Genomic DNA, 11,301 nt, shown 5'->3' with positions numbered 1-11,301 from the left:
CCATCGACCCGTACCTCATCGGAAACCCAAACAGTACCCCATCGGCGGCCGTCAACTCCGCCATTGTTATCTCTGGTATGGCGTCATCCTTGGGCGACGCCCTCATCTGATTTAGCACCTCAATCGGCAATGTCTCCAAAACCCTATACAGAACCCCTTCCACACCTTCCACTCTGTCCATGTCGTTCTTCAACCTCTTCGCCATCCCCCCATGCCGCCTGAGAGAGACGACCACGACGACGACGCTGCTTTACGTGCTGGCACTGGCGTGTAAGGTTCACGCGCGCGGGCATTGTCTGGAGGCGACATCAGTGGCAGCATGGGGGTTGTGGTGACATCGGTGGGAGTGGGAGCATCGCCAGCTTCTGAACCCTTAATTGGGGCTGAGTATCATGAGTCGTTGTGACCTAAATTGGGGCTGAGCTCGCAAGTCAATAATAAAAAGTAAATCAATAACCAAACAAAGACGAGTTTTATTTAAAACCCGTCTTTGTATAAAAGCAAAAATTTACAACTTTGCCATTGGTTAAACCTTTACACATTATTTAAAGACGGTCAACTACAAACGTCGTTGTTATGTTCGCATTTATTACAAAAATGCCACCGCCAATCATTCTAAGATGGTTGTTTAGAACTGTCTTAGAATCACCGATGTAGATTCTGCCTTTTTTAGTAGTGCAACTTCGCGACTCGAACTGGCACTTCGTGAAGAACGACATTGATCTCACTTCGAAGAAACCAGGTTACTGAGTTAATAAGTTTGTTAGGTTAATTAAGCTTATTTTAAGGTTCTTTTAGTTTAAGCTTCAAAGATATAGGGTGGTTTGTCAAGCAAGGTTGCGGGTTCCATAATTTGTTTTCACATGCTTGTTTTAAGCTTTCGTATGTAATTAAGGGCATTTGTGGGCTAATTTGCTTGTGAAAACCTTATTAAGCCAATCAATCTGTGTAGGAGAAACAAGGGCTGTGAAGTGTGAACAGTTATTTTGAATTCAATTAAAGGCTTCAACCCTTTTTATAATTTTTACAATTCACAAGAGCCATTACCTCATATTGGGCTTATGGACTTCCTCCAGATACTCGAGGTGCAATCCATTGATCATATACTTCAACCGAACCAAAGCCTTCCACAACAATATCTTTATCCTGTGTTCCAACTTCACTTCCATTTTGGGTGGAAATAGTCTTTGTCTCTGGATAAGAGTTCCCATTCTCAATTACTGGTTCAACTTTGGAATTATGTTGTCAAACCAGCAAGATGGAATTGGAAAGCAGGAAAATAGGGGGGAAAATTAAAAACTTTGACAGTGGCAACAAAAGTGGATAAGAATATAGATGAAGATGTTCTCATTGCAATTCTGTAGGCACAACTTCAAGTTGACATGCCTCTTACACTATGTATCTTGCAACAGCGCAAGGGGTCCAGCTCCAAAATCTAGTTGTGGATAAATCTAAAATTCAAATGGATCAAGTTGTCATTATAAAATAGACAGTTATGATTCTAGGAATCCCTTCTAAATTGTCAATTTTTAGAATTTGGTTATCACATCAAACTTGTTGTTTTTGCTTTTTTTTATAAGCAAATGTTAATTGTTAGTATTGTTAGGAGAGATTGTTAGTATTTTTTTTTTTTGCTTCATGAAAGATGTTTTGTAACATAAAAAAAACACTTGTATTTACATCGCCATTTTGGCAATATATGTACAGGAAAAGGAGCAACAACCAGCATGACCGAAACCAAACTACCTGCAGAGGATAAACTTCTGAGGGTTTTCATTGGATTGGGAAACATAGCTCTTGCATGCACTTACGCTACTGTTATTTATGATATAATGGTAAAACACAGTTCACTTATTTTCCACTAATTTAGCAAACTAATAAAGAAAAATGTTATTTATACAACAGTTTATACTGTAATTTTTGTGTCTATTTTTTTCTTGTACATTATTTATTGTTATAACGATGAAAGAAAAATACAAAAATTTTATTATATAAATTTCTATTTGAATTGTTGTATATATATCATATTTCATTAATAAAAGCTTAGCAAATAAAGAGATGCAAGCATCTCTAGCAAATTGGAATTATGACACTGAATCTGATTATTCCCTGCTTTGTTTAGGACACATTAAAGTCCCATCCATCAGAAAATAAACAAATGAAAAGGGCTAACGTGCTAGGGGTCACAGCAATGGCAATATTGTTCTTGCTATGCAGTGGCCTTGGCTATGCTGCTTTTGGTGATAACACACCTGGGAACATCTTGACTGGATTTACCGAACCCTTCTGGTTGGTTGCACTGGGGAACGGATTCATCGTAATCCACATGATTGGAGCATATCAGGTTCGATCCTTCTTTCACTGAAACATAATTAAGTTACTCATTTTTAATTTTGTTCTTGTAAAATATTTTTGTATTTAATTTGTAATTTACAGAAATATACGCTTTTAATCCGTATCATTATATTTCTGTTCTTGAATAATGACTTGATATAACGAGACTGTGTTACTTGTCAATAATCTGTTTATCATGTCACTGCGTAACGGATATTTTTTTTGAAGGGTGTTTACTATTCGATGGTAAAGATTGAATATATAATTCAAAATAATGACCTGATATAATGAGACCGTGTTACATGTCAATAATCTCCTTTATCTTGTCACTGCTTAACGGAACTTGATCTTACATTATTATAATTGTGCAATTTTGGTCTACCATGTCAATATATTCATGCTGATGTGTCACTCTATTGTACTCCCACATTAGTATTTCAGTTGAATATTAAATATAATACACAATTAAAGTAACAGGAGACCAAATTTGCAAAAAAAAAAAAAAGAAAGAGAAAACAAAGACGGAACCAAATCTGCTCTAACTTTTTCTTGTAGTGATTAAACTTAAAAATAACTATATGCTTAAGGACAAAAAATTTAAGTTTTCTTTCCGTCTGGAAGTTGATAGTGATATTAATATATGGTTGACTACTTGAGCATTGATGTCTAATATGTGTGAGAAATCAATATTTTGTTACAGGTGATGGGTCAACCATTCTTTCGTATAGTTGAAATAGGTACTAACATCGCCTGGCCAAATTCAGATTTCATTAACAAGGAATATCCATTCATTGATGGGTCAACCATTTTTAATTTTGTTCTTGTAAAATATTTTTTTTATTTAATTCGTAATTTATTGAAATATACGCTTTTAATATGTCTAATATGGTTGACTACTTGAGCATTGATGTCTATTATGTGTGAGAAATCAATATTTTGTTACAGGTGATGGGTCAACCACTTTTGATGGAACATTAAGTGTTTTCACTAATTAATGTTATTTTGATTATTACCTTCATCCACTAACATACCTTAACTATGATTCCTCATGTGAAAGAGCCTAAATTATCTAATTTCACCCCTAATCCTGTAAAAGCTATATCAAATAATTTGATTTAAGAATAAAAATGCATAAATAAGGCTAAAAATACCATTCTATCCCTAGACATGGATTACCTAGATGTCCTTTTCAAGTTCTTAGAGGATAAACATTTTCCAATGCATAAACCCTATAACACTATATGAGCATGGATGATCAAGCCATAAACATGATATTAAGCATAGAAAGGAGACAATAATATCAAAATAACATTAAATAGTTAGAATCATTACATCAAGAGTGTTTGGTAGTTGAGCTCCCAACAATGGGTGGTTTAGCCTCTCATTATCATGAGAGGCTTACTAATACAAAAGGAAAGCAAGAGATGTGGAAGAAAATGGAGGAAGGGGTCCCCAAGTGAATGGGTTTTCTCTCTTCTATTGTGCCCTAGCTTCTTATTTTGGTCCCCCAAAAGAACTACTTGATTTTTCCTTCTTTTTTCCTTTAAAACGCAGCACAATCGTGTTTTGCGATATTCACTACTACAATTTTTAGATTTAACATCGCACGGTTAACATCGGTTATTCACAAAACTGATGTTAACAAAAGCGCGGTGGCATTTTTGTAAATAATTAGACACAGTTAATATCGGTTTCAGAAAAACCAATGTTAAGTACTATATATTAACATCGGTTATTTAAATAACCGATGTTACTATGGAGTAGTTAACATCGGTTTTGGAAAAACCGATGTTGGTGTGTCGTTGTTAACATCGGTTTGGTAAAAACCGATGTTATGGAGTTGATTTTAACATCGGTTTTCTTAAAACCGATGTTACCTAGTTGTTTTTAACATCGGTTATTTTTAAAAAACCGATGTTGTTGTCATTATATATTAAAAATCTGATTCTGCAGAACCCGCGCGCTCGAACCTTATCGTTCTTCTTCTTTCTCCTTCTGCCCTAAGTTCGTCTTTGTCGCAAACTGGCCTGCACTTCTGTGACTGCAACCACATTGTGGAGTTCGTGTGTGTGAAGTTCGTCTCTGTCACTTATCGATTGAGGTACGTCCTTTCGTTTTAACATTAGGCGTTCCTCGTTTTAACATTTGCTCGCTTTCACAGGTCGAAGAAATCTAGGAAAGGAAAGAGTTCCGGAAAGGGTGGGAATCGATTTTGGAAGTACATTGTGGTTCGCCTTAAGACTCCCAGGGCGTTCTTCTTATTTCTCCTTCTGCCCTAAGTTCGTCTTTGTCACAAACTGGGCTGCTCTTCCGTGACTGCAACCATATTGTGGAGTTGGTCTTTGTGGAGTTCGTGTCTGCCACATATCGATTGAGGTACGTCCTTACGTTTTAACATTAGGCGTTCCTCGTTTTAGCATTTTTTCACTTTCGCAGGTCGAAGAAAACTACGAAAGGAAAAGGGGGGAAGCGATTTTGGAAGTCCATTGTGGTTGGCTTTAAGCCTCCCAGGGAAGCCATCAAAGGTATGTCTCTGTTGTCAAGTTATGTCTAAATATGAAAAAAATATAATGCTTGAAATGGAGTATGGGTGTGAGATGCCAAAGTATATTGATTGCTTGCTCTTGTAATATTTGCATTGTGGGGATATAGTGCTGGATTTGTTATGGGAAATTCTTTGATAAGCCTAAAACTCTATATGTCATCTTAAAACCTAAAACCTAATGTTGTGATTCTGCTGTGAGGATATGATAAATAGCCTGGGGTACCTTTCTGCTAGTGATTCCTGTTGATTAATCCACTTGTGTTTCCAGAATCTAATTTTCTCTCCATCTCCCACCTTCCACCTCATGTTATTTTGAATAACCATTCCCTATTGTGATTGATTAAAAGCGTGTTTTAGATCCCTCCACTAAACAAATTGCTTTGCTGAGTTTCCTGTTTCTTCAAGGTTCCTCCATCCACCATATTTCGATTTTAGAACTCTGGTCCACAGCTCACCATTTTCTTGCATTAATTGCCACTTCCATTTTCCAAGTAGTGCGAGGTTGAATGTTTCAATATCCTTGATGCCCAAGCCATCCTTTTCTTTTGGTAAGCATACTGATTTCCATTAAATCCATGCAATCCTTTTGTGAATTGCCTTCCTTCATAAAAAACTTCGCTGCAGCTTTAAAAATTGCCTTCTGAATTTCTTCGTCCATGAAAGGTGCCAGAAGCTCGTTATTCTGCTGTAGATTAACAGTTTGAAACCTGATTCCATCAATCTTGGGTCGCTGACCAATTAGTTCTTGGAACCTATGGAAGAAAAAGGATTTCACCTCTTCCTTCACCTTGTGTGGGTCGTCAGTCCATGAACCATCAATGAATACATCCCTGATAGAATTTCTATTTCGGTTAGCATTCATCAATAGGTGGAAAAAATCTGTGTTACAATCGCCTTCTTTTAACCATCTTCATCTGGATTTCTGCCTAAGTAAGGATTGATGGGCTTGGGCAGCAACCCAAAGAGAATCATGCAACTGCTTCCTCTCCAATTTTTCTTGCTCTGTTAACTGTCTATGCATTGAGTTCTCCTCCAGTTTATTTAAATCTGATTCCAGCTTTGTGACCTTTTTGAATGTATGTCAACAAACTTCTTCTTCCTCTATCATGAAGAATTCTTCTTCTTCTTCCACTCAGAGGAAGTGTGCTTTTGCTAGAAAGTGTGCTAGGCTGGTCAAAGAGCAAAGGGCTCGTTTCTACATCATGAGGCACTGTGTCATTATGCTCATATGCTGGCATGAGTACAATGATTCATGAAACACAACAAAAAAGATCTACCAAGTTAAAAAAAAGTTGTATTTTTTTTTCTTAAGTCCCTCTTTGTTCACTTTGTATGAGATCCTTCCTGTTGGGCATGAGGTTTTTCTTGGAGTCAACAAGTGTACATAGAAAATTTTCTTCTTCTTGAGAGATGAGATCCCTTTGCTGTCTACTTATGAGGAATAGCTGATAGTACTTCTGCTGCAGGGAGTATTGTTCCCCTAGCCAATTATCAGTCCAGAACTTGATATTTTCCCCACACCCAACCTTCCAAGACAAGTTATCTTTAAAAATACTGCAGTCTAGCTGATGGTACAAGTTTCTAATGTCTCTCCACCAATGGGAATAGCCCCTTTTGTCTCTAGCATTTTGAAGATCTGACCAACCACATATTTAGAGGTTATAACCCTAGCCCATAGCTGTTGCTGATTAGATGCAAAAGCCCATAACCATCTTCCCATCAAAGCTGAGTTGAATTTGGAGATATCTTTTATCCCCAGCCCCCCATCACCCTTAGGCAAACAAAGATCAGTCCATTTCACCCAAGGAATTTTTTTTTGATCAATATCTCCACCCCACAGAAAATTCCTTTGAAGGGATATCAGCTTTTTGACAACCTTTTGAGGTATCTTAAAGAATGAGAGGAGGTAAATTGGGAGGGCATTGAGGACATAATTTATTAGAGTAACCTTCTCAGCCATGGATATATTTTTCTGAGCCCATTTGGCTAATTTTGACTTGAATTTAGTGATGATAGGCTCCCACACCAGCTGGCTAGAGGGATTAGCCCTAATAGGTATGCCTAAGTAAAGGAAAGGACATTCCAGCTACCGACAGTTCAGGTTATTAGCTGCTTCCCTGGCCCAATTAACACCATCACCAATAACCCCAAATTGGCTTTTGGCAAAATTAATCTTCAAACCAGAAGCTAATTCAAATCCTCTTAAGATGGCCTTAATAGCATGAATGTTGTCCCACACAGCCTCTCCAAAAAAAACAATATCATCAGCATACTGTAAGATGTTGATAGGCTCCCTATTCTTACCAACCAAGAAGCTTCTAAAGAGGTTTTTGTGGACTGCTTGTCTCATCATACCAGTAATGCCTTCTCCTACAATATTGAAAAGCAAGGGAGCTAGGGGATCCCCTTGTCTCAAACCCCTTGTAGGTGTAAATTCCTTGGGGATACCATTAATCAAAACACAAATAGAAGCTGAATGGAGGCATGCTGATATCGAAGACCTCCATTTTGGGCAGAACCCCAATCTAAACAGCATATAGTCCAGGAAAGACCAAGACACTGAATCGTAGGCCTTTTCAAAATCCACCTTGAAGATCATCACTGGTTTCTTGCTTCTCCTTGCTTCCTCAACCACCTCATTGAGAATCACAATACCATGGAGGATATGTCTACCTTTAATGAAGGCTGACTGCCTTTCATCAATTAGCCCATCCATAACAGACCTCAATCTATTAGACAGCAACTTGGCAATAACTTTATACATACAGCTTATCAAGGATATAGGCCTATAATCATTGAATGACTGAGGATGGTTCAGTTTAGGAATCAATGCCACAAAGGAAGCATTACTTCCTCTAGGAAAGCTGCCATGGGCATAGAACTCATCTACAAACCTTCTAAACTCTGGTCTCATGATATCCCCAAATTTTTTTGATAAAGTTGAAGTTAAGGCCATCTGGCCCTGGGCATTTGTCACCTCCACAATTCCACACAGCTTCTTTGAGCTCAAGGTCAGAGAAGGGGGCAGTCATCTGCTCTCTTTGCCTTTGAGAAATAGCTTTAAAAGGAACCCCATCCAAAAAAGGCCTAGAATAATCCTATTCAGAAAATCTGGTCTGGAAATAATTAACAGCTGCATTCTTGACTGTATTGGGTTGCTGGACCAAACCCCATCAATAGAGATACCTGGAATAGCATTGAAAGCTCTCCTAAAATTTATAATTCTGTGGAAATACCCAGAATTGCAGTCCCCCTCCTTCAGCCAAGATATCCTAGATTTTTGTCTCAAAAGGGATTCCACTACATTTGATACATTCCATAACTCCTGCTGAAGGGAGTTTCTGATTTTGAGCTCTTGATCAGTCAAAATACGATTAGAAGCTAAGTCCTCCACCTCATTTAATTTCTTCTGAATGCTGGATATCCTGTTAAAATCAATGTTCCCCTCTCCCTTACTCCACTGTAGTTCTGAATGCTGGATGTCCAGTAGAATTGGCTTGCAATTCTAGTTGTAGTTCTTTTTATCCCAGCATGCCCCCTATGGGAGAGTTATGAAATTCTTTCAGCAACATTTGAATCAATTCTTTTTCCTCAGGAATTACTACCCGATTCTTCCAATACAACAAATTACCCTTAATTGTGTAATTTGTCTGTGATTCTGGTTGTTGTTTACACAACTGTATCAGTTCCTGCAATGCAACATCTTTATAGTGGCTTGTTCAATCTTCTGCAGTATACTAGCTTAAGGTTCAGACCAAGACACATCATCATTCATGACAAAGAATCAGCAGCTAGATTCTCCTTTTTGCCTTGTATTCAATCACACAATCATATCCCAAAAACCTGTGTAACCACTGCTGTTGTTCAGGTGTTTGTAGGGGTTGTTCCATCAATGATCTCAAGCTTTTTTGATCAGTTTTGATAATAAATTTGTGTCCCAGCAAGTAGTGTTTGAACTTAGCTATAGCTTTAACAATTGCTAACATCTCTCTAAATTAGTCAGATTTCTTTTGCACTCTAGGTGCAAGTTTCTTGGAAAAAAATGCTATTGGATGGCCATTATGATGTAATACTGCTCCAATACCAGTGTCGGAAGCATTAGTTTCCAGAATGAAGGGCAGCTGGAAATTAGGAAGAGCTAACACTGGAGCTGAAGTCATGACTTTCTGCAATTGAACAAATGTTGTCTCTGCCTCTGGTGTCCACTTGAATGCTTCTTTTTTAAGTAAATATGTCAATGGTGCAACAAGCTTTGCATATCCATTGATAAACCTTTGATAGTAACCAGTGAGGCCTAAGAAACCTCTTAGCTGCTTGATATTGAGTGGTGTAGGCCACTCTAGAACTGCCTGCACCTTAGTAGCATCCATAGCAACTCCTTCACCTAAAACTATATGTCCCAAGTACTCTATCTCCAATACACCAAAAGAGCATTTAGACAACTTAGCAAACAAAACATTTTCTTTCAATACTTTGAATACAACCTCTAGATGGCATAAGTGTTCATGCCATGTGGAACTATATACCAATATAGCATCAAAAAACACTAACACATATTTCCTTAAAGCATGTTGGAAAATATGGTTCATCAAACACTAAAAAGAAGTCGGAGCATTGGTTAAACCAAATGGCATTATTGGGCAAAATTTTGACTATGATAGGCAAAATTGCCTTATTGGCCAGAATTTGTTTATTGTTGCAGTGAAATTTTCTTTTTCTACTGGTTTAAGTTGATTATGGATGTTGTATTTTAATTGAAATGTAGATAATAGGCTTTAAAAGGGTTTAAATACACTGTGGATAATTTCTGTATGCTTTTTTTTAGGCTTATCATTTACTACTGCTAATTGGCGTTGCTGTGGAAGCTCTTTGATTATAGCAACTCCAGGTATGTTTGTACGGTCTACTATCTTTATATGTATTATGATAGACTACTGTTTTGACATTTGTCGTAGCATTAATATACACATATACTGCTGTATTTGTTTGGTAGATAAATTGTTTGGTAGACTATCTTTATATGTATCATGATTTCCTCTTGGTTGGAATTATTGTCTGATGCTGTTATCTGTGTGATATCTGGTACTGCTGTTAGTGTGTTGCTATCATCTGCATGGTTTTTTTTTTATCGGCAAAAATATATAAATATTTCATTATGTAAATAGTGATGAAGTACCAGAGGTACTTTGTACATAGATAGGATCCCATACATATGGTTCCTTAGAAAAAACTAATACAGTTTAATTAGGAACCATATTATGGCTAATACATATGCTAAAGCCTCAATAAAAATCTACCCTCTAGTGATACAAAAAGCCTTGTTCGTGTAGCATTCGATCTGCTATGATGCATGAAGTGGTCTTTCGGTTCTTTTGGGAAAGCACCCACTGATTTGACCCATGAGACTGTCTCCCACTATAAGGGAAGTACCTTGCTGCAGTTGAAGAAAAGGTGCACTGCATCTTCATCCAAATTGTTGTAGAATGGGCACAATGGATCAGCTATCTCCACTTGTCTTCCTCTTAAATTCATGTTCGTTGGTAAACGGTCTTTGATGAGCCTCCATGTAAATACCTTTGCCTTAGGTGGTATTTTAAGTCTCCACAGATGCGAGAAAGTCCCATCCTCTGATTCCCCCCTTATTTCCCCCAGCAGAAACTTATATGCAATTCTGGTCGAATAGATTCCACTTGAGTCTTGCTTCCAAACCCATCAGTCTGCTCCTTGTTGCTGTACTGCTAGCCCTACTGTTTCCTCTAGGAATTCAGCAGCCATTGTAGCTTCATTATCAAATAAGTTTCCCCTCAATTTAAAGTTCAATTCCCACTGTTCCTCCTTATGACTTCCCAAGAGGATGATAGGTTGCTGTTATTGGTTAGAGATTTGATACAGCGTAGGGAAAATAATGTCGTATTGGAGAAAATAATGTTGTTCCTATGCTTCCAAATCGAGTAAGTAAGAGCAAACCACCACCACTGCCATCTTTTTCCCTGCAACCCTGCAGAAGCACCACAAATATGCTGAATAAACTGCAAGTGACAATATTAGAAACACTATTAATAATTATAGCAATCATTGTTACTGCACAATATTTTGGTCTACTTTGATGATATTATTTTTACAGGGAACTCTCCTATTTTAATTCAACAATTGATCAGTCAATTGAAATCAGTCTTGGAAATGACGAAAGGCTGATTATTAAAAATCATGTCATTTCTGAGGTTCCAAATGGATCTTGTAGCTACTATCCACCAGACCTTCCTCCTTCTATTGGAGTTCCTCGAGGCAGCCAAGGAGCAGTGCTGAAGAAAGTTCTCCATAGGATTGCTGTGCAGAGCTCTAACTTCCTTGACCCAGGAATAAAATTCCCACCACAAAGGCATTATTTTATGACAAGAGAAAAAAAGGTGGGATGCAGATTC

General features: G+C 37.6%; 2 protein-coding genes across 2 annotated transcripts; one reads left to right on the top strand and one right to left on the bottom strand.

The window, feature by feature from the left end:
• The first annotated feature begins 211 nt into the window (after positions 1–211).
• LOC114404494 (amino acid permease 8-like) lies at positions 212–5,215 on the top strand. The gene is made up of 6 exons (XM_028367414.1): positions 212–260; positions 1,708–1,835; positions 2,123–2,344; positions 3,035–3,132; positions 4,771–4,859; positions 5,148–5,215. The coding sequence occupies exons 1-6, from the start codon at positions 212–214 to the stop codon at positions 5,213–5,215; spliced, it is 654 nt and encodes a 217-aa protein (XP_028223215.1).
• A 3,659-nt stretch (positions 5,216–8,874) lies between these two features.
• On the bottom strand, positions 8,875–10,411 carry LOC114404493 (uncharacterized mitochondrial protein AtMg00860-like). The gene is made up of 2 exons (XM_028367413.1): positions 10,310–10,411; positions 8,875–9,291 (listed from the first exon to the last, which is right to left on the bottom strand). The coding sequence occupies exons 1-2, from the start codon at positions 10,409–10,411 to the stop codon at positions 8,875–8,877; spliced, it is 519 nt and encodes a 172-aa protein (XP_028223214.1).
• Between the last annotated feature and the right edge of the window lie 890 nt (positions 10,412–11,301).

Source organism: Glycine soja, unplaced genomic scaffold, assembly GCF_004193775.1.
Source record: "Glycine soja cultivar W05 unplaced genomic scaffold, ASM419377v2 tig00104273_1_pilon_1838355_1861953, whole genome shotgun sequence".
Classification (NCBI taxonomy): domain Eukaryota; kingdom Viridiplantae; phylum Streptophyta; class Magnoliopsida; order Fabales; family Fabaceae; genus Glycine; species Glycine soja.
The sequence above is the reverse complement of the archived record's forward strand: the minus strand, read 5'-3'. Positions and strand labels throughout refer to the sequence as shown.

Bases quoted from the DNA above. Each gene is read 5' to 3' on its own strand.
- LOC114404494 (XM_028367414.1), top strand. From the start codon at position 212: ATGCCGCCTGAGAGAGACGACCACGACGACGACGCTGCTTTACGTGCT. The intron at 261-1,707 runs GCACTGGCGTGT...ATATATGTACAG, and splicing joins CGACGCTGCTTTACGTGCTG to GAAAAGGAGCAACAACCAGC. The intron at 3,133-4,770 runs GTCAACCATTTT...TCACTTTCGCAG, and splicing joins GAATATCCATTCATTGATGG to GTCGAAGAAAACTACGAAAG.
- LOC114404493 (XM_028367413.1), bottom strand. From the start codon at position 10,411: ATGAATTTAAGAGGAAGACAAGTGGAGATAGCTGATCCATTGTGCCCA. The intron at 9,292-10,309 runs GTACTTCCCTTA...GGTGTATTGGAG, and splicing joins TTTTCTTCAACTGCAGCAAG to ATAGAGTACTTGGGACATAT.